This window comes from Siphateles boraxobius, unplaced genomic scaffold (genome assembly GCF_051911475.1).
Source record: "Siphateles boraxobius isolate OS27281-9 unplaced genomic scaffold, OSU_SipBor_1 20, whole genome shotgun sequence".
Lineage (NCBI taxonomy): Eukaryota > Metazoa > Chordata > Actinopteri > Cypriniformes > Leuciscidae > Siphateles > Siphateles boraxobius.
In genome coordinates, this window is record NW_027508811.1 from 8,409,082 (window position 1) to 8,436,746 (window position 27,665).

Below are 27,665 nucleotides of genomic sequence, written 5' to 3' on the forward strand. Positions count from 1 at the left end.
TAATAGTCACATTGATGTAACTATAGTAACGAGGAGCCGTCCGTGGCTTTACATGTGGTCAGTATTAAGGATGGATGGATGGTTATAATAAAACACCACAACTTGAATGCATTGAAACAATGACAGTAACATTCATAAGTCCCTCGTTTCTGAGGGGCTTCTCAGATGAGCACCCTGGCAGAGGCCCGTTCTCAATCTTTGGTTACTTGGTCTTAGTAGTTAAATTATGGTTAGTGAAAACTATTTAAACTAAGTAAACTCGTTTCAAGCTGTTAGATAATATACATCATTTGCATATTGCACAACATGTTTAACCTTGTAGTACGTGTTTCCGTTTACCACTGACAACTTGGTTTTAAGGGCTGCAGCATTTTTTACTTTTACTTTTAATTTACTGTAAAACACATCCATACGCAGATTCATAACTGACTGTCTCTAAGTTTGAATACCATCGTGTCTTCACTGTATAAAGCTTGAGCTCTTCCATATTCGAAGCTGTCAAAGGGAGCGCCCAGTATCGTCGCATCGTTCCTCTGATGTCCGCGAATACTTCCTGGTCCAAAGTTGTGTGTACTCAAATCAAAGTCATTTGAGCATGAAGTCGGATGGTCAACTCACAGCAGGGAATTACACTTCAACGGACACACACACACTTCTCTAAACTGAGGAACAGAGAAGTTCAATAGTATAGCCTAATTCATTATTCAGGGTTGACGCTTAGCAAACATGATGCGAACAGATGAACATTATCCACGCAACGGAACCCTGAAGTCTTATTGTGACCAAAAACAACAGGAAAACAACAGTTTGAAGAATGGATATCACAAAAATGAAAAGGTATGTCGAACTGCATCACTCAATTCATCGCAAAATACTTCAAGTTAAAGTGTTCTTTTAAAAATTAAAGGTAAATGGGTACAAGGGATACTCTTTAAAAATGTTGATTTTACAGACAACGCTGTTACTTTTAAACAACATGTTCAAGGGTTTGACTTAGCATGGAATTTTAATTTAGAGGTCCGATTCATTTCACCGATTCGGTTTGTTTAATGAATCATTTCAGTAGAACGATTCACTATTTCGTTTGAGTCATCACTAAAATATGCTTAAAGTTCATGGGCGCTTCTGGTAATGAAATAAATGTTTACTCTTATGTAAATATTAGGTAATGGTAACCATATAGTTCAACTGTTAAAATTGTGTTAGTAACCTAACCAGAGGCAAAAACATGGTGGCTTCTCTCTTAAAGGGATAGTTCATCAAAAAAAAAAAAAAAAATTCTGTCATCATTTAGGCTACTCACCCTCAAGTTCTTCCACACCTATATGCATTTCTTTCTTCTGCTGAACACAAATGTTGATATTTTGAAGAATATGGGTAGCAAAACATTTGATGGGACCCCACTGACTTGCATGGTATGAGGAAAGAAATATATATATTATGGAAGTCGATGGGGCCCGACAACTGTTTGGATACAGACATTCTTCAAAATATATTCCTTCGTGTTCAGAGGAAGACAGAAACTCATACATGTTTAGAACTTTAGGGTGAGTAAATGATGACAGCATTTTCATTTTGGAGTGAACTATCCCTTTAAGTGAGAAGCCACCATGGTTTTGCCTGTGATTACTAACAATTTTTACAGTTAAACTATATGGTTTTTAAAAACAAACTATGGAATTTGTCATTAAAAGTTTCCTATTGGTTATGCAAGATATGGCTTAAGCACACTTAGAAATTACATTTATTATTGAATTATGGTATTATGGTTCAATATTGGACAATTTAGTTATTGTAGTACATCTTTGAATATCATTTGTCTGCTAAATTAAAGTGTCATTAAAACAAAATTAACTATATTATAATGTTTTGTTAACATTATGTGATATTGTAGGTGCAGAAAAATGGCACGGGAAACGGTTTTCATCAGCCTCGAGATAGGGGGGAAGATTCATTCGAGGAGGCTCCCATGTATGTGGCTGTCCTGACATACATGGGCTATGGAATTGTCATCCTGTTTGGCTATTTCAGAGACTTACTAAGAGCTATTGGATTAGAGAAATGCCATCAGGCCCAGGAGAGAGAAGAGCAAAAGGTAGGTTTGCTCTCAATCTACTCACAGAAAAAAGGTACAAAAGCTGTCACTGGGACAGTATCCTTCAAAAGGGTTCTAATATGTATAATTTAGGTACTAATATGTGCACGTTTGGTACCAATATGTACCTTTGAGGGACTAACATGCGCTCTTTAGGTACAAATGTGTACCTTTTGAAAAGGTACCACCACAGTGACAACTTTTGTACCATTTTTTCTGAGAGTGAATATATTTTGCACAGTAACCACCATGTAGAGTTTGCTCTAGTTTTCATTCACAAAGGGAAGAAAATCTTTATTATTATATTTAGCATAACCTCATGTAGGCTAAACCTTATACTGAGTTGGTAGGATTTATTTTAGGATGAGAATATCATCTTTGTTGTCTCTATGTATCTAAAAGGCAAATGTTCTGAGAGTTGCATACTTAACATTAAAAAATAACTGTACAAAGTTGAGTATAGGTGAGACAAATTATTCTCAAACACGAAGTGTTTTCTTTCATGTCATTTGATTTACACACTGGCCACTATGGAAAATTTCCATGATATTTGTGCGGTGATGCTGGGGAGGTTGAAGACGCAATTAAACCCCAGAGGACAGTGACTTCATTATTTCTGCTCTCAGTCTGTCCGTTGAGAAAAGATACCTCTTGTGTGCACATTTCTCACCCAAAGCTTGTGGTATTACATTAGATGTGATTATTAAAAGGCATAGATTGAGTTTTTTAAAATTTAGTTGGCAAGATAATGAAACCGTAAGTTGGACAGAGTTAAATAAATCACACCTTTAGTAAAATAGTGTTAAATTGGTATGAGTGAACACATTGGGAATATTTTGCTCCGTGCTTGCCATGTTTTCTATGATCAGCGTGAATCACTCCAGCCAAATTGGCACTGTCTAAAATCGTCTAAGCTAGCTGTAATCTTTAAAGTGTACAAATACAAATCAGTAAGAAGTGAGCGCAACAGACATTTCAGTGTAGGAATGCTGCAGCACCACCTTTTGCCATTAATATCCAATCAAAATAAATATATGAACAGGTTTCTGCACATTTTACAAAGTGTGCTTGATATGTAGGCCCATACACTTCAATAGCATTTAAGAGCAAAATTTACATAATCTCACAGCATTTCCATTCTCCCTTTTCCTGTTTAACAGAGGTTTCTATATTGATGTTTGAGTCACACACCAGCAAAACTTTAAACTGTGTGCTTTGTGTTAAATGAGAACAAAAAATGGCTACATGAATCAATAAGAGTGTAGTTTTTGTTTGAGCTTTATTGGTGTCTTAAGAGAATGCTTTGACTGTGTGATCTAAAACGCTGGATGAAGATCAGACACCTCCTCGGTGACCAGAAAAACTTGAGTGGCAGTCAAAAGCTTATGCAAAAAAACTGGGGAAAAGTCAGACTGCAGTTTGTTGCAGCTTTGTTATTTGGAGCTGTCTTAACTATCTCCATAAATAGGATTTTTAACATTTCAAAGTAGGTTTAATAAAGGCAGCACAATGAGGAGTCTGCATAGCCTCTTCTTTGTTCTTTGGCAGAGTTTACTTAAGGACAAGATGTGGGTGAGTCTCTCTGGACTCTGATACTCACAGAGCAGATGCTTTTGAAACATTCACCCGGTTGTAACTACCCACATGTAAACAGTGTCTTTTTATGGCTGATCTTGGGTCACCTGTCCCTCTTTTTTTTTAATGAATGGAGCATATTGCGGTTGGGAGGCATGAAATACTGATGTTAGGTTGTGATAAAAGTGCTTCTGGTTGTTATGTTATAATTTATTTCTTGTATTATAGGACTTTGTTCCCCTTTACCAAGATTTTGAAAACTTCTACACCCGGAACATGTACATGAGAGTCAGAGACAACTGGAACCGCCCCATATGCAGTTTACCCGGTCCGGTTTTTGATCTCATGGAAAGGGTAACGGATGATTACAATTGGACTTTTAGGTAAATCTATTCTTTGCATAAAACAAGCCGTTATAACTGTTAAAAAGAGTAGGATGTATAGGTGATGGTTCCTGGTACAAGGTGTTGATTGTCAAGTCTTACAAACTAGCTTAACCAGCAAAACTGGTAAACCAAATTTACCAGAAAGCCCATGCATTTTTTTGAACGCACCAGCACTAACCAGCATAAACCTGTTTTTTTCATTCATACTACTACAATATATATTCAAATATGATATTATAGTCCTACCATTCAAAAGTTTTTTTTTTCTTTTTAAAAGAAATTGATGCTTTTATTCAGCATATATGCATTCAATTGATAAAAAGGGACAGTAAAACTTTGTTGTTCAACAAAAGTTGTTACAAGAAAAAACAAATAAATGCTGTTCTTTTAAACCTTCTGTTAATCAAAGAATCCTGAAAAAATCTATCTGTTTTCAACAGTGATAATATTAAGACTCTTTTGAGCAGCAAATCAGCATATTAGAATGACATGTGACACTGAAGATGGTAATGGCTGGTAAAAATTCAGCGTTCACATCACAGGAATAAATTACATTTTAATGTATATGCAAAACACTTATTTGAAATTGTAATAATATTTCAAAATATTACTCCTTTTTTTACTGTATTTTGGATCAGATAAATGCCTTGATGTGTATCAGAGACTTCTTTTAAAAACATTATATCAACATTTTAATACATTTCATCAGAGGAGAAAAATATTAAGTGACAGTTATATGATTTTTGAACCTTTTTCCTTATTTTGTTCTGTAATTTCTGCTCATGTTACGTTATTTATTGTTTCTTTCAATGGCCGCTCTAACATGAACTGCTGCTTTGTACTGCACAAAGTTCTTTTATATTATACCCACTGATTTTAGTTCTACCCTAGAACAAGAATGCTCTATGTTCAGGCTAGTCAGGATAAATCAATATCAATGACGGTTTGGTTGATGTGTTTCTTCTCTGTCAGGTTAACAGGGAGAACCATTGAGAACGTCATAAACATGGGCTCCTACAACTATCTGGGTTTCGCTGAAAACAATGTTGACTTCCTGAAAACCGTAGCAGTGGTGACCAGACAGTATGGGGTGGGCGTCTGCAGCACAAGACAGGAACTAGGTATTTGTGTGGTTACACCACAAACTAAAACATCTCAGAAGCAGGTCACCTATAGCATCCAACATTGTTTTCTTAAACATTTTTTTGTTTAAGAAGTTGATACTTTATCAACTTCCTGAACCCATTTTCCTGAAGTTGATACTTTAGGGTCTGTATGTAAAGTTTGTAACATACTTTGGTTAAAATTGGATACAATGGTTGTGTAAAACAACACCCTTTCTACCTCCTCAAAAAAAGCTCTGTTCACAGCGACCCGTTTCGGTGCATGTCTCTTTAAATGATAATGAGCAAATGCTCACCCCACCCTTCTCTTCCGTGGGGCGTGTCGACACAAGACACATAAAGTGCTGCCTTGGCAGACAGTATACAAATGGCTAAAGCCTAGTTCACACTACATGATTTTAAGCCCGATTTAAGCCCGATTTGCAAATTGTTGAGCTCGCCGACAGGTCAGGGTGTTATCGCGTGCAAATCGCGGGGGATTAGCGGGCGATGAATGCTCGCCAATCTGTTAGTATGAAAGAGCCAACAACGCATCAAAGACGCTCGCAGACGCCTCGCAGACACGTCGCCGAGCCTAGAAAAATATCTAGCATGCTAGATATCCAGAGCTGTCGCACGACTCAACCTCACTGATGTCATGAGCAACAGCCAATCAGAGCAAGGCATGGGTTGAGGTCACCGGGTAAATACGCGGGTAAATACACGATTTTTGCCGTTAGCCAAACATAAACATGCAGCTACATCTCCGATAAAAACATGCTGTACTCACCTCCAACTCTCTCTGTAGCACAGACAATCCCTGCAGTTCGCATATGCGGATCCACTCGCCCATACTCTCTTATTTTTTCTTTTTTTGCGTTTTTTTCTCAGAGCAAATCATCGCGCAAACAGTTTGCAGCACTAGTTTGACAAAACGTGGTTTGTAGACAAGATAGAATAGTTGGGTGACAGAGTTGTTGTCAACTCGTGTAGTGCGTTACCTCCTGTTGCGGATCAATCACGTTGTGTCGTGTGGCGTGAACAGCTCAACAACTTGAACACTCCTGATTTCACAGAGAGCAAGTCATTTAGTGTGAACCCCACAGTTCAGCCCGACGTTTTAAAATCATGTAGTGTGAACTAGGCATAAGGGTGGAAATATGCTAAAAACGGGACAGTCTTTCAGCGGTCGTGGGCGAAGCATGAGCAATATGACGGCATATTGCTCAGAAAATCCAATCGGCTTGCATGGTAGGTTGTTTAGCAACTATTATGGTTTAGTAAATGCCACCATAAACCGGTCAAAAGCATTTTTTCCATTTGTGATCTGACCTGCTTTAAGCAGCATTAACAGAAATCCTCCTTCACCAATGGATTTATTAAAGGCCCAACCTGTTTTGAATTTGTAATGTAAGTTGATGATTGACTGACCTGTTTCATATCTCTCTCTACAGGTTTATTACATATGTTATGATAAATCAAATGACTCATAATGATCTTCCCATATTCCCATGCTGACATTTTTTACAAATGTCATGTAGATCGTGTAGGTTAAAAGCTGGCTTGTTTGCACTAAGACTAAGAGGTGAAATGGTTATCTGTACCACAGTGATGGAAAACCAGGAAATCTCAGGGAATTTTAAAGTGCCCCTATTATGCTATTTTAAAGGCTACTCATTTTGTTTTGGAGGTCTCCTACTATATGTTTACATCCATCCAAGGTAAAAAAAAACACTTACATTTTCTCATAATATACATTATACATTACCTAATTTATCAAAGGCTTGATTTAAGATTCAGGCTCTCTAAACCCCTCCTTTCCGAGAGCCTACTCTGCTCAGATTCGTAGCGCAGAAAACAGCGTCTTCTCGACATGTCACAACACGAACCACTTTCTTCCAGGCCTCGGCTACAACAACAGTGTTTGAGGCCGGGTCAAAGTAGAAGTTGTTAGTGGGCAGCCAATGAAGACCATAGGCATTAAGCAAATTTGTTACATTGTTACGTAGGTATGTAACAGGAAGTACGACTGGAATTGCTGATGACTCATTTCAGCAGTTCAAAATTGATTATTTTTTTTAGGAGACAATAACTTTATTTCTGTCATGACAACTCACTGAGTGTTTGGCATGGTAATGGGTTTGACAATGTTGATATAGTTGGTCTTGGTGGAATAGATCTGCTACGCTGCTGCTGCTGATGGTTATTGCTGCTGCAGAGCAAGTACGGGACTTGCTACATACATGACACGCTGCTGTGAGCAAGTAAGACAAGCTGCTGCTGTACAATATAGCATACAAGAATTACCCATAGCAGATCTATACAGGTGGAGTTAGGGAAGGTGGAGGTTTTCTGAAAGTGCACTGCACTGCTAAGGCAAATCCTAACCAAGTATTTGAAGGTTGAGCTAAATTGGCTTACTGATATGGTAGGAACCAATCAGCTGTGCCCTATAGAAAATTATATGATTGCAAGCGTTTGAGTTAAGGACCTATTAGCCTGGGCCATCTAGAGTTTCATTACAGAACTTTGTATTTGTAATGAACAAGTTTCTTTAAAACGTTGCAGACATTTTACATTCACAAATATCTAAATTGCACACTGCATGAAAGGTAATATTTGAAAAAGCATGATTTTTTAATTCATGCTAAATTCTATTTAATTGGTTGGAAAATTATTTTAAAATGCCTATTGAGTGTTCACAAACAACTTTCATGGAAATTAATTGGTAAAAAGGTGTGGAAACCCTTGATGGTGGTTTAGAGATTAGACATGTTCAGTGGCACAATTGTAAGTCAAGTCACCTTTATTTATATAACGCTTTTTACAATACAGATGGTTTCAAAGAAGCTTTACAGAGATAATTGGAAAATAATGTTGTAATAATATTGTTAAATATAAAAATAAATGTCCCCAACTAAGCAAGCCAAAAGCCAATGGCGACAAAGGCGACAGTGGCGAGGAACCAAAACTCCATCAGGTGACAGAATGGAGAAAAAAACCTTGGGAGAACCCAGGCTCAGTCAGGGGGCCAGTTCTCCTCTGGCCAACGAATGAACAGTGTATGATTATGATTCAGGGAGCATTATAGGTCAGAAGTCAGATTGGATCAGAACTTTCACAATATTTATCCAGTTCAATCTGGTGGGGGGGTCAGAGTCATCACGCTGGTATGGAGATGAGTTTGTTGAGGTGTCCATGAGGCCTTCACAGGGCTGATGAGGCTGGCACTTCAGGGATGCATTGTCGTCGTGTCCATGCGATGGTCCTTCATCAGATCTGGTTATGGCCTGGATCCGGCGGACTGCGGTAAACCTCGGGATAAACAGAGAGACTAATATTAGCGTAGACACCATCCTTCTTATGATGTACCAAGTACATCAGGATTTATGGGAAGTGTCCCCGGTTCCGGGCTCTAAACTATGCAGCCTAACATTGAATTATAGCAATCTATAATGTGTTGTGTATGCTAAGCCAAAGATATGTGTTTTTAGTCTAGATTTGAACTGACAGACTGTGTCTGCTTCCCGGACCATGTTAGGAAGATTGTTCCAAAATTTTGGTGCTAAATAGGAAAAGGATCTACAGCCAGCAGTCGATTTTGATATTCTAGGTATTATCAACAGGCCAGAATTTTGAGATCGCAATAGACGTGAAGGACTTAAATGCGTTAAGAGCTTGCTCAAGTAATAGGGAGCTAAACCATTTAGTGCTTTGTAAGTAATCAGCAATATTTTAAAATTTATACGATGTTTAATAGGGAGCCAATGCAGTGTTGACAGAACCGGGCTAATATGGTCATACTTCCTGGTTCTGGTAAGAACTCTAGTGGCTTTATTTTGGACCAGCTGTAGTTAATTTATTAAACGTGAAGGGCAACCACCCAGTAGAGCATTACAATAATCTAGCCTTGATGTCATGAACTAATTGTTCTGCATTTTTAATTGAGAGCATTTGACGTAATTTAGATATTTTTAAGATGAAAAAACGTGGGTTTACAGATACTAGACGCGTGACTTTCAAATAAGAGATTGGTATCAAAGAGCACACTCAGGTTCCTAACCGACGACGAGGACTTGACAGAGCAGCCATCAAGTGTTAGACAGTATTCTAGGTTAATACTTGAGGAAGTTTTTTGTCCAATAATTAGAATCTCTGTTTTTTTTCTTCAGAATTAAGTAGTAGGAAATTACTTGTCATCCAGTTAGTCATCAGCTTTGCATTGTTAATTTTGTGGATTGGTAAGTTTCGTCAGGGCGTGAAGAAATATAGAGCTGAGTATCATCAGCATAACAGTGAAACCTAATGCCATGCTTCCTAATGATATCTCCTAAGGGTAGCATGTACAGAGTGAACAGCAACGGTCCTAGTACTGAGACTTGTTGTACACCATACTGAACTTTTGACTGTTAAGACATTTTTTCATTTACTGCTACAAACTAAAAAGTATGATTTAAACCATACTAGTGCAATTCCACTAATGCCAACATAATTTTCGAGTCTCTTTAAAAGAATGTTGTGGTCGATAGTGTCAAATTCACGAAATTCAGTGATCTATGACCTCTGGAAGCATCTCTTTCAGTCCCTATTTACCCTACCCTATTATACCCTATTCAGTCGGTATAGGGTCTAACATGCATGCTGTCGATTTAGATGATTTAACGAGTTTATAAAATTCACCCTCTCCATTAGCAATGAATTAATCAAATTTGTCGTCAGGGAAACTACAATGCACTGTCCGATGGGATACTGTAGTAGACGGTTGCATAGTTGTAATTTTCTCCCTGATATTATCAATCTTGTAAGTAAAAAAGTTCATAAAGTCGTTACTGCTGTGCTGCTTAGAAACGTCTGGGCTTGAATCTTTATTAAGTACTTTGGTTAGACCGATGTTCTGGCTTCTGGTTATTCTGGTTTGTTACATACATGACATTTTTCTTATCTGCTTGAAAACTGTCACTACCTGTTCTAACATCAGCAAGGCTGTAAAACATCAAATGAGCACAGTTGGGTTACAGTACACATTACAGTTAAGCTGGAATTTGTAGTCACTGTTTTATTTCACTTTCTCTTTGTCACTGCTTTTCTGTTTTTCTCCTCTTATAAACACTCTTACACAGTATAAATGCACATCCCTCTTAATGATATAGTTTTTTCATCAGATATCAGATCATTCATATCTGTAGAAGTAGGTAAAGTTAGCACTCTGAGATATTTTATCTTCGGTGCTATGCAGAGAATGTACTACTGTGGTGAATCTGAGCCAAATATCAGAAACAGACACAAAAAGATCACGTGATCATGAGTCATGGGAGTATTTGTGTGTAAAGTCCTTTTCGTATCATTCATTATTCATTTGAGGGATTCATTTCTTTCTTTCTGCATCTCTCAGAGTCGTTGCTTTGGGATATATTTCTGCAGGCCCTCTGTTACATGAGCAATAACAACTTAACCCCAAAACTCCTTATTAAGATGCAGTTCTAAATTAGACGCATATGTATGTGTTACGTATTAGGGATGGGCATTTTTACATAATTTTGCAGTCAATGTTCTTAAACATAACAAATTAGTTACTGATTATTTTAAAATTATTTATTGTATTCACAAACATTACATCACCAGTGTTTCAAAATAATTATAAAATAAATATGAAATTATATATTATTTAAAAGTAACTCTATGAAATATGTAAAATATTAGAGGATATAAAAATAGTTTATATTTTAAAAAAAAGTATAATAATTAGTATATTCATGAATCTTCTTTGAAAGTGTTTAAAGGGTTTGACTAATGAAAGATTTGCATTAAGGAACAGGAATCAAAATCACAGAATTACTACCCTTAAAATTGTACTGGAAAGTGGCATTATATCTCCCGAAGTTAAATTTAATTACTATTTTACTCATAATTTATGTGATGTTATGTAATGTTTGTTCTGTTTCACTATAATGTGGTCATGGTTGACAGTATGTTTTTGTTCTAACTGCAGGATCAATAAGGCCTGTGTTTGTTGATGATGACAGGGTTTAAGACTTCTACATCAATCATTTACCGAAATTCTGCCGTGTGTGTGTGTGTTGAATATTTAAATGTACAAAGAGTTAACATTAAGTTACAGTTGTCAAACACTAATATCACTGAAGCACATTGCACTTATGGAGGAGTCGACAACATAATGGGTTATTTAAGTGTCACATTTATTGTTACGAGAGCTAAATGTTTCACCATGGTGATGCAGTCATTGTACAACCAGTGGGTGGCAAATGTTTCTACACTAGTTTCTTATGAGACAAAAGTTTTCATTCTCCAGTGCGCTTAAGGGGCTCATAAGCCAGAATTTTTCATTGAGCTACATCCTTTTTTTGTCTTATTTGAGCTACTTAAAATATTAATCTGTTTTCTATTTTGTTTTTGAAAATCAGTTCGTATGAACTGAGCCCAGAACAGTTCACAGCACCAGTGTTTAAAGGAATTTTGCAAATTAGGTGCAAATTGTTAAGCTTTAGGTGTGTTTTCGATTATTACAGAAAATAATTTGGCTTGTCCCTCTGTAAAAAAAAAAAAAAAAATAGCATTTGGAATGGAAATCTATGAAAAAAAATGTGAAGCTCGAAATTACAATTGTAATCAAAATTATTTTATCCCTATTGCAAATCAGGCTTATTAGCAAAATGTACTGACTTTCAGCAGTTTGCAATGAACAAATCAAACAAAAATAATTAAAATAGCTCAACACAACAAATGTTTCCATAAATTCAATTGAAAACACAACTTTTAATTGTGTAAAGTTCTGCAGTCTCAAAATTATTCAACCCCCTGAATAGAATCCTCACAACAGCACAAATCTACAAAACAGGTGTTGTCTCAAGCACACCTGTTGCAACTAATGAAGCACTTGATTAGTTGCATTAGGTGTGCTTGAGACAAACACCTGTTTTGTCTGAAGCTCGGGTGCCATTGTACCTTCCAACAGGACAATTATCCCAACCATACCTCAAATTCCACCAAGGCTTGGTTGCAGACTGGGGCCATCACAGTCATCTGACTTGAACCCCATAGAAAATCTCTGGTGGGATTTGAAGAAAGCTGTTGCAGCAGCACGCAAACCCAAGAATATTCCTGAACTGGAAGCCATTGCTCATGAGGAATGGGCTAAGATAAGATCATAACAGCAAAGGGGTGTTCTACTAAGTACTAAAGATGCATGCCATGAAGGGGTTAAATAATTATAGAAGGGGTTAAATAATTTAGAGACTGCAGAAGTCATTAAAAGTTGCATTTTCATTTGAATTTGGGAAAACCACATTAGCTGTGTTGAGCTATTCCAATTACTTTTGTTTGACTTGTTCATTGCAAACTGTTAAAAGTGCAGTGGGGAAAATGTTATGCTTTACTCTTCGTGTATGTATTACTCTGGTGCAGTTCCTTGACCCATGAACTTTCACTGTAAATATTACCGTAAACATGATTTTCTGTGGCAGTCTGTGGCCACAGATGATGTTGACCGAGCTTCATTTGTATTTAACCCTGAACATAACTCATTACTGTTTTCAGAGCTGTTCCCATCCATTTAAATTAAATTAGGTTAAGGTTGAGAACTTGCTGTTTTATGGGCTGTTTCTGCTTGTGTATACACTCCCAACAGGTGAATGAGATCTTCATGGGTCTCGCTCTCATTTCTCACTTCATTAGACTACTACAATACCCCAGTTACAAGTCAAGACCCTTATGTGTCTTCTCTGTATTGAGCAAGCTTCTCAGTTATCACACTGAAGTTCTGAGGTTTAGCCACCCTAGACCTGATTCAGGTTTAATCAAACTCATCACGCTCCAGCTGCTGCTGTGAGAGAGAATGAACAGAGGTCCTGAGTAATCAATGGGGTTTTAGAGTACAAAGCTCTCCAAAGGAATCATGTAAAAGGAGAGGCATTTATTCACAGACCAAAGCTTAGTGTTGTGCATTCACTCTTTACTGCTGTCTTATTCGGTAGGAAATATCTTGAGGCCAAATGTATTGCTTTAATGCTGTTAAACAGAACTTTATGGCCTTTTGCTACTTTGGTGTGTGAGAGGGGTCCATGGGAGCAGAAAATAATGGGAGCCAGACTCCAATTGCCCACATGAGTATAGTGGTGTTTTTAAATTCTTTAATTTGTATTTTATGTATGGTTGTGCATTTCGATTTGAATTAATAATGTAATTTATTTTCTAATAAAATTCCATAACTTTAATTGAATTTTAATTAAGACCGCAAACAGGATGCAGGCCTGTTTTTCAAATTTAAATTTAAGGAAGTTCAATTAAATTGCTGTAAGTGTAGTTATTAGTCAACAATATATTTTGTTTGAAACACACAAGCATAATTATACAAACAACATATGGGGGATTTCCAGAAACATTAGATGGTATTGATATATTAGTCAGTAAATTCCTCTTCCTGTCTTCTCCATTAAAATTTTATTTTGACAACCTGAGGGGTGTGGCCAATTCAATTCAAATTCAAAGTTTAAAGGGATAGTTCACCCAAAAATTCACCCTCATTTACCCCATTCATTAACTCACCCTCATGTTTTTCTAAAACTGTATAACTGGAACATACAAGAAGATATTTTGAGAAATGTCTGTGATTTTTGTCAATACAGCCATCAAAACTGTTCGGTTACCAACATTTTTCTGTCACGGCTGGGTAGTGGAAAGGATCGAGGACTCAAGTGCAGGAAGAGGATTTAATAAAGTAAATATAAGTACAAAAACTAACAAACAAAAACAGAAAAAGAATAAATCAGATCCAGCAGGAAACACAAGGAACATGATAACAACGAACCAGGACAGGACTACAAACACAGGGAGACTAAATAGGGGAGCAAACAAGGAAGGTAACGAGGAAAAACTTGTGACATTACCCCCTCCTTAAGGAGCGGCTACCAGACGCTCCGAGACGTAACATACAAAACAAGAGTCCAGGAGGGAGGTGACACGGTGGAGGATCAGGGGGATGGATGAGGGGCCAGGTCCATGGAAGGGAACAGAGACAGGGGGTGATGGTTAAACCGGCGGCCAGGGCGAAAGCAGACAGTCCATCGGGCGGCCAGGGCGAAGCAGACGGTCCATCGGGCGGCCAGGGCGAAGCAGACGACCCATCGGGCGGCCAGGGCGAAGCAGACGACCCATCTGGCGGCCAGGGCGAAGCAGACCACCCATCGGGCGGCCAGGGCGAAGCAGACGATCCATCGGGCGGCCAGGGCGGTGAAGACCCCTCGGGCGGCCAGGGCGGTGAAGACCCTCGGGCGGCCAGGGCGGAGCAGACCCCTCGGGCGGCCAGGGCAGTGACTGAGGCGCAGGAACAGCAGACACCGGCTCAGGAACAGCAGACACCGGCTCAGGAACAGCAGACACCGGCTCAGGAATAGCAGACACCGGCTCAGGAACAGCAGACACCGGCTCAGGTACAGCAGACACCGGCTCAGGTACAGCAGACACCGGCTCAGGTACAGCAGACACCGGATCAGGTACAGCAGACACCGGCTCAGGTACAGCAGACACCGGCTCAGGTACAGCAGACACCGGCTCAGGTACAGCAGACACCGGCTCAGGAACAACAGACATCGGCTCAGGAACAGACACAAGAGCTGTAACAGTCACAAGAACAGACACAAACACAGAAACAGACATTGGCTCCAGCTCTGGAACAGGCACTGGCTCTGCCTCCGGCTCTGGAACAGGCACTGGCTCTGCCTCCGGCTCTGGAACAGGCACTGGCTCTGCCTCCGGCTCTGGAACAGGCACTGGCTCTGCCTCCGGCTCTGGAACAGGCACTGGCTCTGCCTCCGGCTCTGGAACAGGCACTGGCTCTGCCTCCGGCTCTGGAACAGGCACTGGCTCTGCCTCCGGCTCTGGAACAGGCACTGGCTCTGCCTCCGGCTCTGGAACAGGCACTGGCTCTGCCTCCGGCTCTGGAACAGGCACTGGCTCTGCCTCCGGCTCTGGAACAGGCACTGGCTCTGCCTCCGGCTCTGGAACAGGCACTGGCTCTGCCTCCGGCTCTGGAACAGGCACTGGCTCTGCCTCCGGCTCTGGAACAGGCACTGGCTCTGCCTCCGGCTCTGGAACAGGCACTGGCTCTGCCTCCGGCTCTGGAACAGGCACTGGCTCTGCCTCCGGCCCTGGAACAGGCACTGGCTCTGCCTCCGGCCCTGGAACAGGCACTGGCTCTGCCTCCGGCCCTGGAACAGGCACTGGCTCTGCCTCCGGCCCTGGAACAGCAGGCACTGGCTCTGCCTCCGGCCCTGGAACAGCAGGCACTGGCTCTGCCTCCGGCCCTGGAACAGCAGGCACTGGCTCTGCCTCCGGCCCTGGAACAGCAGGCACTGGCTCTGCCTCCGGCCCTGGAACAGCAGGCACTGGCTCTGCCTCCGGCCCTGGAACAGCAGGCACTGGCTCTGCCTCCGGCCCTGGAACAGCAGGCACTGGCTCTGCCTCCGGCCCTGGAACAGCAGGCACTGGCTCTGGCTCCGGCCCTGGAACAGCAGGCACTGGCTCTGGCTCCGGCCCTGGAACAGCAGGCACTGGCTCTGGCTCCGGCCCTGGAACAGCAGGCACTGGCTCTGGCTCCGGCCCTGGAACAGCAGGCACTGGCTCCGGCCCTGGAACAGCAGGCACTGGCTCCGGCCCTGGAACAGCAGGCACTGGCTCCGGCCCTGGAACAGCAGGCACTGGCTCCGGCCCTGGAACAGCAGGCACTGGCTCCGGCCCTGGAACAGCAGGCACTGGCTCCGGCCCTGGAACAGCAGGCACTGCTACGGGCACTGGCTCTGCCTCCGGCTCTGGAACGGGCACTGGCTCTGCCTCCGGCTCTGGAACGGGCACTGGCTCAGCCTCCGGCCCTGGAACAGACGGGGCGTGAACAGTCTCTGGCTGGGCAGACCTGACCTGAACAGTATCTGACTGGGCAGACGGGACGTGTCTCCTTCTCCGGACCACCGGACTCGGGACCACCGGACTCGGGACCACCGGAACTGGGACCTCCGGACTCGGGACCACCGGAACTGGTACGGAGGGTTTCTTCCTTCTCCTCCGCCGACAAATGTGAGACGGTGTGGGATGAACTGCCTCCGGAGGTGCTGCCTGTTGCCACAACGGCGGTTTCCCTTGTGGTTCTAAAACGTTAATAAAAGCCCAAAAGTCAAAAGCTCTCAGCACTTCCATCTCCGACACATCAAATGGCTTATCCAGGGCATAATTAAAGAGGTCCTTAAGAGCCGTCTTTCCCAACCCTAAACCCTCACTGGCGGAGAAAAATTCCTGGGCAAAGTCTCTCACATTCCTCCCCTCCTGGTGCAAGGAAACCAATGCAGAGACCTTCATGATCTGGTCATAGTGCGGGCAGTCAATCGGCACGACTGGTGGTTGACCCGAAGTCTTCCGCTGAGTCCTCATCAGGGCTGGTTCGTTCTGTCACGGCTGGGTAGTGGAAAGGATTGAGGACTCAAGTGCAGGAAGAGGATTAATAAAGTAAATATAAGTACAAAAACTAACAAACAAAAACAGAAAAAGAATAAATCAGATCCAGTAGGAAACACAAGGAACATGATAACAACGAACCAGCACAGGACTACAAACACAGGGAGACTAAATAGGGGAGCAAACAAGGAAGGTAACGAGGAAAAATAGGTGAGACAAATTAACCAATAATCAGATAACAAGGAAGGAGGAGTCAAGACAGAGACAGGAACACAGAACACCACATGTGCTACATATGACAGGACAGACTTGTGACATTTTCAAAATATCTTCTCATATGTTCTGCAAAATAAAGAAAGTTTTACTGGGTCGTAGCAAAATGATAGTGATTAATAATAACAGAATTCAATTTTGGGATGAACACTTCCTATAAAGTGAGTCAGATTCTGAGTTTTTCCTAGTACTGGAGTAAAAACGTCTAACTAATCAAGGCCTGTTTATTACTTCAAAAGACAATAACATCATTCTGCAGTACCAATAAAAACAGAACACTTTAGAGATTTATGGCACATCTATAGCCTATATATCTATCTATATTTTACATATGCGGCATGGGTCACATTTGTATCTCACAGTATCAGATATTTTGATTGTTTTTGTCTTAATATCATGGTAGTATTGTTGAGTATTTGTTTAGTATGTTTCAGGGTGTCCGTGGGGTCATAAAAAGTATTAAAAGTTGATAAATCAATTTAGAGAAAATTAAGGCCCTTAAAAAGTATTAAAAAGTCATATATGCCATTTTCCACGGTATCAAATTTTGTATCATCTTTCCGTTATTTGTCCATAAAGTATAAAGTTTGCCTGAATTTAAACATTGCGTCGGCGAATAGTGGGGTTCTGTGTAGTTTATGGAATCCCGCTAGATATGACGTCATCTGTTACCGCTGCGTGATAGCGCATATGTCCCTTACGCATGGTTGTTAAACAACATCGTTGACTAATAGGGAGATTAAATATACACAACAAGCTTAAGTTGCATCTTAAGATTTTATTTCAGTTGAAAACATTAAACAATATGTGTAAACAAAAAATGTAAAGAAGCATTTATGATCAATCAGTACGAAAGGGAAAAAACGCTAATAAAACAGACCGTTCCACTTATCATATAGAACGAAGGTATACACTCGAGTCAACATAATATTTATCTTGTTTCACTTTCATGTTGAGAAAAACAATAATATTCACATGCTCGAGTAGAAAACGCGCTGCCGCTGACAGATGTTGCAGGGACACAGTGACAGATAATAAAGTTTCTAACAGCACTTCGCGTTCTCTTTTAAGGACTGCTTCTTTAACGAAACTTAAAGGAAGCATATGTGTCAAAATCATTTTGCTATCAGTTAAGTAATCATCTCGCTCACTCGGATTCAGCAGCGCTACCTGCAGTCGTCAATGAAGTGATGGACAGCTGTCTTTCCTCATTCGACTGCTGTTTGGATTTCATGTGATTTCTCATTGTGGTGGTGATATTATAACTCAGTATCATTAATTAATTTGATTAAAAGTAATTCTGTTTTGTAATATCATTTAGCAAGATCATTTTCATCCAAGTAATTCCAAACTTCACGAGGCTGACGACAACATGTGATCAAATACTACAATCAACACACTCCACAGCGCCAAACAGTGTATTTAATTATAACTGCGAGTAAGTGATTGGGATTTATAATGGATTCTCAGCATTTACTACCAGCAAAGCAACGTAGTAAAATTCGAATAGTATTTTATTTTTTTCGAATAATAATTACAGATCGAATATTCGTTTACTGACACTCTGCTCTGGTGCATCAAATCAAGCACTCAGTGGTAATCACAGGTAAACTGTCTGACCATCAGGTGTTTGTCATGAGAAGTGTACTACAAAAGAGCTATGGTTTGCAGACAGTTATAAGAGTTGTTGTTACAAATACGTCTTTTGAATATACTTTGTGAACTCATTGTCTCTTTAGCTCAGAGAGGTTTATTTTCCCTCTTCAATAAGTTTTGTCAATTGTTTTGTTTATTGGTCTAATTCTGGTTTCTCTTTCTAATAAACCTTGCATTGGGTCAGTCATTCAATTAATTATCTTATGCTTCATTCCCACCCTTCTGAATTTTGTACTGATAAGGAGGTAATCACAAACTAAGACTGTTTAGTTGTGCTATCTTACAAATATAAATTTAAGGTGTCACCAATGTAATGGATAAAACTTAAAGTGGCAATGAGGTCTTAAAATGTATGGAAGGGGTCTTGAAAAAGGTCTTAAAAGGTATTAAATTTAATTCCATGATTCCTATATATACACTGTGTTTGTTTCTCCTATGCCGGCGCTCTCTGAGCCTCTAAAACTGAGAATGCCTAATCTTACCGGTTAGAGACTGTGGTCTAAAAAATTCTTGGTTTCACAAAAAAATGAAATGTATATATATTAATAAACATATATATATATATATATATATATATATATATATATATATATATATATATATATATATATATATATATTATAATTTTTTTTAAATGTTTTATTTCTTTATTAATGTAATTTTACATCCAGCAAAGGGAAATAGATGAGGGCAGACTTGAACTGTTGTTCTTTTGTCCTGTCAGAATGATTTTAACACTTCCTGTTCATGGTCCTGAATACCTTTTGTAGTGGACATGGAAAATTGTTGTCTTAGATTTGATTTGTTCAGAAGTCTCCTTAAGTTATTGATAATCGCAAGCAGAGTCAGTCTCTCAGTTTTTCCTTCACTTTCTCTGGTCTTGTGGCTAAAGAAAGTGGTCAGCACATGTCTTGCTGACATGTTGAGCTGTGGTGCTCTGGCCTGTGACAATTTCTGTTCCCATTTATTCAGGGTTCCCACGCGTCCTGGAAAACCTGGAAAATGAAAGACCAATTTTCCAGTCCTGGAAAACACATGGAAAATGGGAAAAAAAGTAAAATGTCCTGGAAACTTTTGTGTTGTCCTGGAAAATAATTTTCCCTCCTTGTGGATGAACGCAAACGGGTTAAACATTTTACGCATGAATGTCTGTTTTCAGCTGCCTTCAAAGGGTAATATTGGGCTGAAGCGCTTGTCTGCTTTCATTTCTGCATGTAGCCAGCACAGCGCCCCACGTGACACAAACCTGCCAATATGTACGCATTTTGCGTAGCAAGTACGCAATTTGACATCTCAGTATGTAGGACTTGCCCCTGTAAACTACGGACATGTGACAACACGATGCAGCAGCGTGGTGAAGCACTTTCAGCTAATCATTGTAGAAAAGCGGAGAATAACGAGTCTACCGAACCTACAACGTAACATTCCCGTCCCTCTCCTCCTGCCCTCTGCCTGAATGTTCCCCATTCGCTGCAGTTGGGCTTAAAAAGGTAAACTATGTGTGTGTGTAGGCCTGTCGCGATAGTCAATAAATCAATTAATCGCACGATAAAAAAATGAGCTCGATAATCTTTCCGGTCGCAATAATTTCCATTTGCATGCTTGTGTGTTTTCCTCGTCTCTCTCTACCAAAGAGACTGGATGACAACTCTCGGTTTCTTAGCGTGAACTAGAGCTTAGATTCTCTGCCCGAGCCCGAACTTGACCCGACCGCCGGGCCGATATTTCCCGACACTATCCTCGGGCCGGGCCCTTGATCTAGAGACGTACGCACTCCCAACGCAATAGAGTGCGGCGCGCCACTAGATTTGATGGCCGAGTGCGGGCGCGGCCGGTAATGCACTCACTCTGTGTGTGCGGATTGCGGGAGAATAAAACGCAGGGATGCAAACAGCGCGCTTTTCGGCGCCTCACGCTTTTTTCACTTCAGTTTGGGTGACTTGGGTCTGAGACTGAGAGGGTCTTATTATAATTTCACAAAGTCATCTGAAGCCATTCCATAGCTTAATGTGAGGGACAGAAGTCTATTTACATCATTAAATTAAATTTTACGGAAACTCGTTTGTTCCCTCCTCTGCGGCTGTCAATCATTCTCCATTCAGTATTCAAACAGCGCGCGCGCCTCGTCCGTTTACAGCAGGATGCACGGTAAAACTCTCTCCAATATGATATATTCACATTATAGTGCTTGATCTGTAGATAAAAGGGTGTGGATTTGCATAAAATTACTTTATTTTGTGTATTTGTATATTATGTTTGTTGCTGTTTTTAAACTACTCGCTACCGTGCCTGTTAGCACAAGGACTATGAATCGGCATCAAACGCACAATAACTGGAATTTAAAACTGTGAAGAAACAAATGAACAATAAACTGTTGGACAGATATACACAAGGATTTGTGCGCTCAACATTTCTTCGCTTTGTGCCGTGAACTTTTAAATGCATACTTGGTCAGCGCAGCGCTGCACACCGTGACTCCATGTTGCTTTGAGCACATCATTCTGCACCTGCGATGCGCATACGCGCTTTGTGCTCTCTGTTTTGAAGCGTTCATGACTGGAAAGCATCACTGGAAGACCTGCAGGAGAGTGTCAAGAAGCTACAATAACAGATTTTTTTTAGAGTAACATTTTAATTGAAATGACATTGCTTTGTTTTATATTGACCTTTTTGCACTGCAGGATAGGATTTGAGTTTGATATTAATATTTTTTATTCATTTTTGTAGTGATTTTCATATTTACTTGAAGAATGCAGGTGTCAGATGCACTAAGTCAACTGTAAGTAAACAGTAAACAGATAAAGTAAAGGAAATTGTTTTGGTGATTTATTGAACATAACATATTTTGTGGAGAAAGTACAATAGAGAAAGATTGAGATGAATAACCATTTAAGCAATATCTGGTTAAATGTACAAAATATAAGGTACAATTGTAGAAAATAGCAATTCTCCAAAGCTTGGGATATATGATATATACCGGTATTTTACCCTAGTTTGTCAGAATATTTTACTTCAGATCCATTTCATACACCAGTAGGCTAAATGGATTTTGCATTTAAACACATTTAGCTTTACAAAAGGTCTATCCATTTCAGCAATATAATTGACAAAAACGGTTACAAAGATTTGATAAATCAAAATAATTTAGAGTCAAAAACACATAACTCATCAGTTTATGCCATTATGTATACCAGATGCGTAATGTGCCTTGGTGCGGGCAGATGCAATTAATTTAGAATTCCGATAATAGTTAATTTTTTCTAACGTTAGTGACTGATTGCGAATACAGCTTGACTGTGAGAGTTTGGACTTTTAAACTGATATCAGCAAGTAAAATAGCAGTGTATGAACTAAAGTAGAGAATAACTTCTGTTTTAGTAGTGTGGCATTGCAAGTAGAGGAAAGCAGGTGGCATTGTGAAAGACAACAATCTTTGCACAACTATAATACAGAAATAACGGTATAGGTACAATATCACATTTGTTTCAAAATATATCTCGATATGATAATATCGGTATATCGCCCAGCCTTAGTTGTGATAACTTGATTCGCACTGTAGCAGCTGAAAAAGTCTTGAAAATGTCCTGGAAAAGTCCTGGAAAATCATTTCAAGAAAAGAGTGGGAACCCTGTTATTGTACAAAGAAAAGAGACCATGGAGACTTTGGTAAACCGATTTTCATAAAAGTGTTAATTTTATACTTTTCATTATCTTTTTTTTATAGGCAACTTCAGCATCCATGAGAAACTGGAGCAACATGTGGCTGAGTTCTTGGGTGTGGAGTCTGCCATGGCGTTTGGAATGGGTTTCGCCACCAATTCCATGAACATTCCAGCTCTAGTCGGAAAGGTCAGTGTTTAAAAATGAATCCTCTTTATTTCTTACATCTGTCTTAAATCACCCAATTTTATCGCTGAAATGAGCTCACAAGTGTTGTATATTAATCCATTATCTCTGGGAGCCTGCTATTAATTGCCACAATAAAGAGTTTTTCATGCACTACAGAATAACCCAATGAACCAGCACACTAAACAAACCCTTGTTAAAAATGATGCTCAATCAGATAAACAAGCACAGTTAGAACTGACAGTGTTTGTTTAGGGCGTCTCATTAGGGATTGTTTATACTGGGCCTAATGATGTGGTTGTCATAACCAGCTCAGATGAGAAGACCTCAGGATCTGGATGTGATCCAGAGGGCTGTGGGACTTTCTTAAGGATTGTGCTGAAGGGGATGTTCTTCCCTTAAGAAAGTCCTCATGATGTATGTTGCAGCCTTGAGGTATTGGTTAAGCAGTGAGTCCAACAACTTGTCCCCTCTGGAGTAGGTGTCAGTTCAAGGCCTCTCAAGGTAAAGAGGAGATGACATCAATAATTGTTGAATCAGGCCAGGCTCTGCTGATATTAAGACTTTGTCATCCAGTTCACAACAAAAGATCTGAATGTTAAAAAGTTCAATTAATTTGAACAAAAACCTTTTTTTTTTCTGAAGGTCCATTTCAATTAACTACTTCCCCTAGTTGGTAAAGCTGGCGATAGCTAGCAAATCCAAGGCTGGGGTTCGATTCCCAGCGAATATGCTCAGTGATAGTATGCCCTGTAATGGTCCATTCACACAGAACGAATGTTTGCATTCCATTGTTCTGCTTTTCCATTGTTGTTCTATGTAAACAGACACTATTAGACAGACGTGTTTAACCATTGTGCTCATGTCTCAAGTTAAAAGAAGTTAAACTTTTTGGGGCGGGGGGAAGCGCATCTCAAGAGTTTCTTTTTCTCTTTCCACTTACCTGCGTCTCGTGTTTGTAACTGGAAAAACGTGTCCTTAGATGCTTTGGATAAAAGTGTCTTTCAAATGCATAAATGTAACTCAACTGATTGAAGTCATTATTCAGTTTTGTTCTCAGACGTCATTGCATGTCTTTTTTGACAAAATATAAGGATGGACTTTTAATGATTCTCTCCTTAAAAGGTTTTTATTACTATTAGTCTATATGTGTAAGAACCACCTCACCGGTTACCACTGTCCCGGCAGATCATTCCCTATCTGGGGCAGGATTATATTTAAATGAGCTCAAAAGAATTAACAATTAAGATTCAATGACAGAAAGGGAGAGCGAGAAGATAATAAAAATAGATAAATTAACAAATAGAATAAGAATAAAAATCGAAATTATTGTATAATATGTGGATGCAAGAATACTATGAAGAGAGTGATCTGCCATGTTTTTTTACATTTTATTATTTTCAAGTTCAATTTTATTATTTTATTGGTATCAATAAAGGGATTAGTATCACTTTATTTTACAGTCCTGTTCCCCATGAACATACTATAAACTTATTATAGTTATTACAATAACTTGTTAATAACTAAGTACTTACCCTGAACCTACCCCTAAACCTAACTTTAAATGGTTAGTTCACCCAAAAATGAAAATTCTGTTTAACAATTACTCACCCTCATGTCGTCCCAAACCCGTAAAAACTTCGTTCATCCTCGAAACACAAATTAAGATCTTTTTGATTAAATTTGAGAGGTTAAATTCTGAACCACCCATAGACAGCAAAGTCATTGCAACTTTCAAGGCCCAGACAGGTAGTAAATATATAGTTATATAAATATATATATAAATAGTCCATGTGACTAAAGTGGTTCAATCTTAATATCATGAAGCGATGAGAATACTTTTGTGTGTAAAAATAACAACATTATTCAACAATTTCTTTCTCTTCCACGTCGTTCTCCAATGCTGTTGACATAGTGTAAACAGTGCAGCGCTTCCGCGTTCTACGTCAGAACGTAGGCTCACCATTGGCCGACGCTGGTTATGTGAGCACCCCGACACATGCATGTGATGCTGATGTAGGAACTAGCCAGTAATGAGCCGACATTCTGACGTAGAACCAGTACTTTCTTAGGTAAGTACACGTAAGTGCACGTACTATAAAATAAAGTGCAACCTTTTTATTTTTACTCTTTATATTATAGTATGGTATTTAGTATGACTTTCTGTAAAACACTGTAAACAGTGTTTTAAAAGGTGCTATATAAATAACGCTTGATTGTTTGTGATCGTGTTTTGTAAGACCCTCACATTATTATTTCACACAACATGTTATTGATGGATTCCTGCTTTAGATTCCTGCTTCGTAATGAGCTTCGTGCAGAGCCATGCAGTAATATATGCCTTGTTTCCAGGGCTGTTTGATCCTGAGCGATGAGCTAAATCACACGTCCCTTATCCTGGGAGCCAGGTTGTCGGGCGCAACCATTCGAGTTTTCAAACACAACAGTAAGTACATATTCACAATATTATAAAATTTAAATATACCAGGTCACGGTGTGTTCAATTATCAACACAAGTTGCTTAAGGTTCAACATTATAAGGTGATCACCTTCACAGTTAGTGATGGTTTGCCGAATAAGTTTAAGCATTAGCCTGCAGCGAGGCATTTCTGAGGTTTTAAAATGGCTGTGCTTTAGGAAATCCATTGTAGTTAATGGTATTCTTGTGTAACTACTCTATGACTGGTGTGCATCTTTCTCCAGAGGATGGAATACATGATGCATGAAGAACAAAAGCTTGAATGTACTCTTGCAGGTTGTAGGTCCTTAAGGCAAACCTTGGAGACTCTACATGTCACTGTCTGACCTGAAAATGGTCTTGATAAAAGTGACAGAGGATACCCGACTGCCATCGCACTTGATAAGCTGGTTCAGGTGTATTTTGGATTAGGGTCAGAACTATAGAAGATCACTTAGTCAACTTGGAATCTCAGAGATCTGATTTCATTGAGAGTGTATGATGTAACATGGGCGGATATGATGAGTTAATGATTTACTTTGAAGCAAATGAAGTGCATCAATTAGTCAACGACAACGTTCATAATTATATGATAATCCAAACCTGTTTAGCAAGCATTTGCAGAGGCAGGGGCGAAAAATATGGTGTGATTCTCTGTTGATACCTGTACACCTTCAGAATAAATGTTGTCATTGCATAACAATGAATGTATCACGCGCATTTTGATTGTTAGGACATGTTTGTTGACAAATACATAACACACTAACGCTAGCATTGCCATTTTGATTCTTTATCCGTCATCTTCTGAGGATTGCGCAATGGTCAGAAGAAAATTCCACATCCAACTTGATATGAAAAACCACATAAATTCTGCAGGAAGGTAGATATTATTTATCTCTGTTTCTCTGGTTGATGTCAGCTTATGCTCATTTGCACATTTGAATGCAAACAGACTCAATTTGTTCAAATGCTCTGAATTTGCTTCTGACATTGGGAATATGTAGGCCTGTGTTTTGGCTTCTGGTTAGTTTATCAATTACATAAGCATTTGCTTGAACACTTGGATTTTCCTTGGGAAAAGATTGCATAAAAATATGGTACACATAATGTGGATTTTTTTGTTAGTTTCATTTGAAAGCTGGACATAGTTTTGAATAATGATTATTGCCGTTTTGTACGTGTCAAAGTGACTGTGGGTAGTGAGTGGGTAGGTTTCCACTGCACACCGAATATGTTTTTTGTATTATAAGCACAATTATTCTGTTTCAAAACATCCATAACCAAGCTGCAAATACTGTAATTGTCATATTGAATAAACTAGTGACTAACTTAACACACAAGTAAACAAAGATTTAGCCAAACATAGTTTGACATTTATCCCCCCACGCCTTGTTTCATCTAGTACTACATTTCAATTGTCAATTCTTCTTCTTATAGTTGTTCTTAACCTGAAACCTTTGGCAGATCTGTTTAGGTGAGTGTAGTATTTCAGGACTGCATGGATAGTGAAAGCAGGCCGCGTCCACATTGGCCTTCAATGGCCTACATACATTCACCTGTTTGAAATGAGGCCACCTTTATAAAAGACATTCTTTTCTGTGGGCTTTGCGTCACTTTTTATTCATAGAGACAGTAGAGAAGGCAGGAAGTTTTTAGAGTAAGAGAGAAGATGAATGAGATCAGGATGAGACACGGGCCAGAATCAAACCTGCATCATCTTTTAAATTTTCTTTGATTTTGCAGTTCAACTCTGCCATCTGTTGGCTAGTTTGTAGTGTTGCCATGTCTGGTTATCTTAAGTGACTTTAGGCTATTTGGGGAGGGGGAGGGGGAGGGGGGGGTGTCACACATTTGAACTTGCACAATAAAATATTACCAATCAATAATAGCATCGCTGAATATCCCAGTGTACATTTAGAGCTCCGTTTTACATAAGATCGCTATTGATCACTGTTATTTATTTCCCTTTTATTTCCATGTTTCAGCCTTTTCCAGCCACTCCCCTAGGATACAATTATTGGAAAGCCTTTTTCTTTTTTCTTTTTTTGCAGTAAGATGCAATTTAGCCTTGGTTAATGTTTATGATCCATAAACACCCTCACACTCCCAAAAGCAAATTAGGCTTATTTTGATGAAGTAGGTCACTTATTTTTGGGTTTATTTTGCCAGACCATGTTGCTTATTTTTCTAGTAAGTTCTGCCAACAATGCCAGATTGTGTCTCAGTAATTGGACACATTTAAAGTCCATAATTTTATCCCTGAAAACTCATCTTTGATCACCAAAATGACATTTTTAAAAGTTGTTTTACTTTCCCTACTTTATGCCTTAAAATAGCTTAAACACAACTCTACACCCTTACCTCATTTAAGTAAACGCTGTTCTATGAATATGCAAACTAGCCCCGCCTCCACTCACTCACAGCAGCTCAGAGATCCACTCGTTGATGATCACACGTTGACGTGAGTGGTTACAAGGCAGTTTGTGCCGTCAGAAACTCCAGCGATTTCAAACCGCTTTTTTAAAACTGTCTTTGGTTTCACGGAGAAAATGCTCTACAATGGTGTTGTTGACTTATGAATTTGCACATGGTTTGTCTTAAAGCATATTAAAAACACCACATAAACATATAAACAACATTAAAAGATTTTTCACCACATGGACTTTAAATCAGGTCTCTCCAGAAGGAGGATTGAGAAACACTGTTCTATATATCAAAAGAACAAAAGCATGTTCGGTTGTTTGTCATTTGGAATAGAGCTTAGTGATGTAATATTACAGCCATACATATTTCTAAAGGTAATTTAACAGAAC

General features: G+C 39.5%; 2 protein-coding genes across 2 annotated transcripts in view; one reads left to right on the top strand and one right to left on the bottom strand.

Moving 5' to 3' along the window:
* Positions 1 to 292: 292 nt before the first annotated feature.
* Positions 293 to 27,665, top strand: part of sptlc3 (serine palmitoyltransferase, long chain base subunit 3) — a 43,190-nt gene continuing 15,817 nt past the window's right edge. Inside the window, exons 1-6 of the mRNA XM_077236602.1 lie at positions 293 to 837; positions 1,895 to 2,095; positions 3,899 to 4,053; positions 5,029 to 5,177; positions 22,273 to 22,397; positions 24,747 to 24,840. Of these exons, the coding sequence (XP_077092717.1) occupies positions 727 to 837; positions 1,895 to 2,095; positions 3,899 to 4,053; positions 5,029 to 5,177; positions 22,273 to 22,397; positions 24,747 to 24,840 (835 nt within the window). The 5' untranslated portion in view covers positions 293 to 726. The remainder of the gene's footprint in view (positions 838 to 1,894; positions 2,096 to 3,898; positions 4,054 to 5,028; positions 5,178 to 22,272; positions 22,398 to 24,746; positions 24,841 to 27,665) is intronic.
* On the bottom strand, positions 11,644 to 16,712 carry LOC143744674 (uncharacterized). Its single transcript, XM_077236337.1, has 2 exons — positions 12,503 to 16,712; positions 11,644 to 11,803 (listed from the first exon to the last, which is right to left on the bottom strand). Exon 1 carries the CDS (start codon positions 16,593 to 16,595, stop codon positions 14,205 to 14,207), a length of 2,391 nt encoding a protein of 796 aa, XP_077092452.1. The 5' UTR covers positions 16,596 to 16,712; the 3' UTR covers positions 11,644 to 11,803; positions 12,503 to 14,204.

Coding starts and splice junctions, on each gene's coding strand:
- LOC143744674 (XM_077236337.1), bottom strand. CDS start 16,595: ATGAGGACTCAGCGGAAGACTTCGGGTCAACCACCAGTCGTGCCGATT.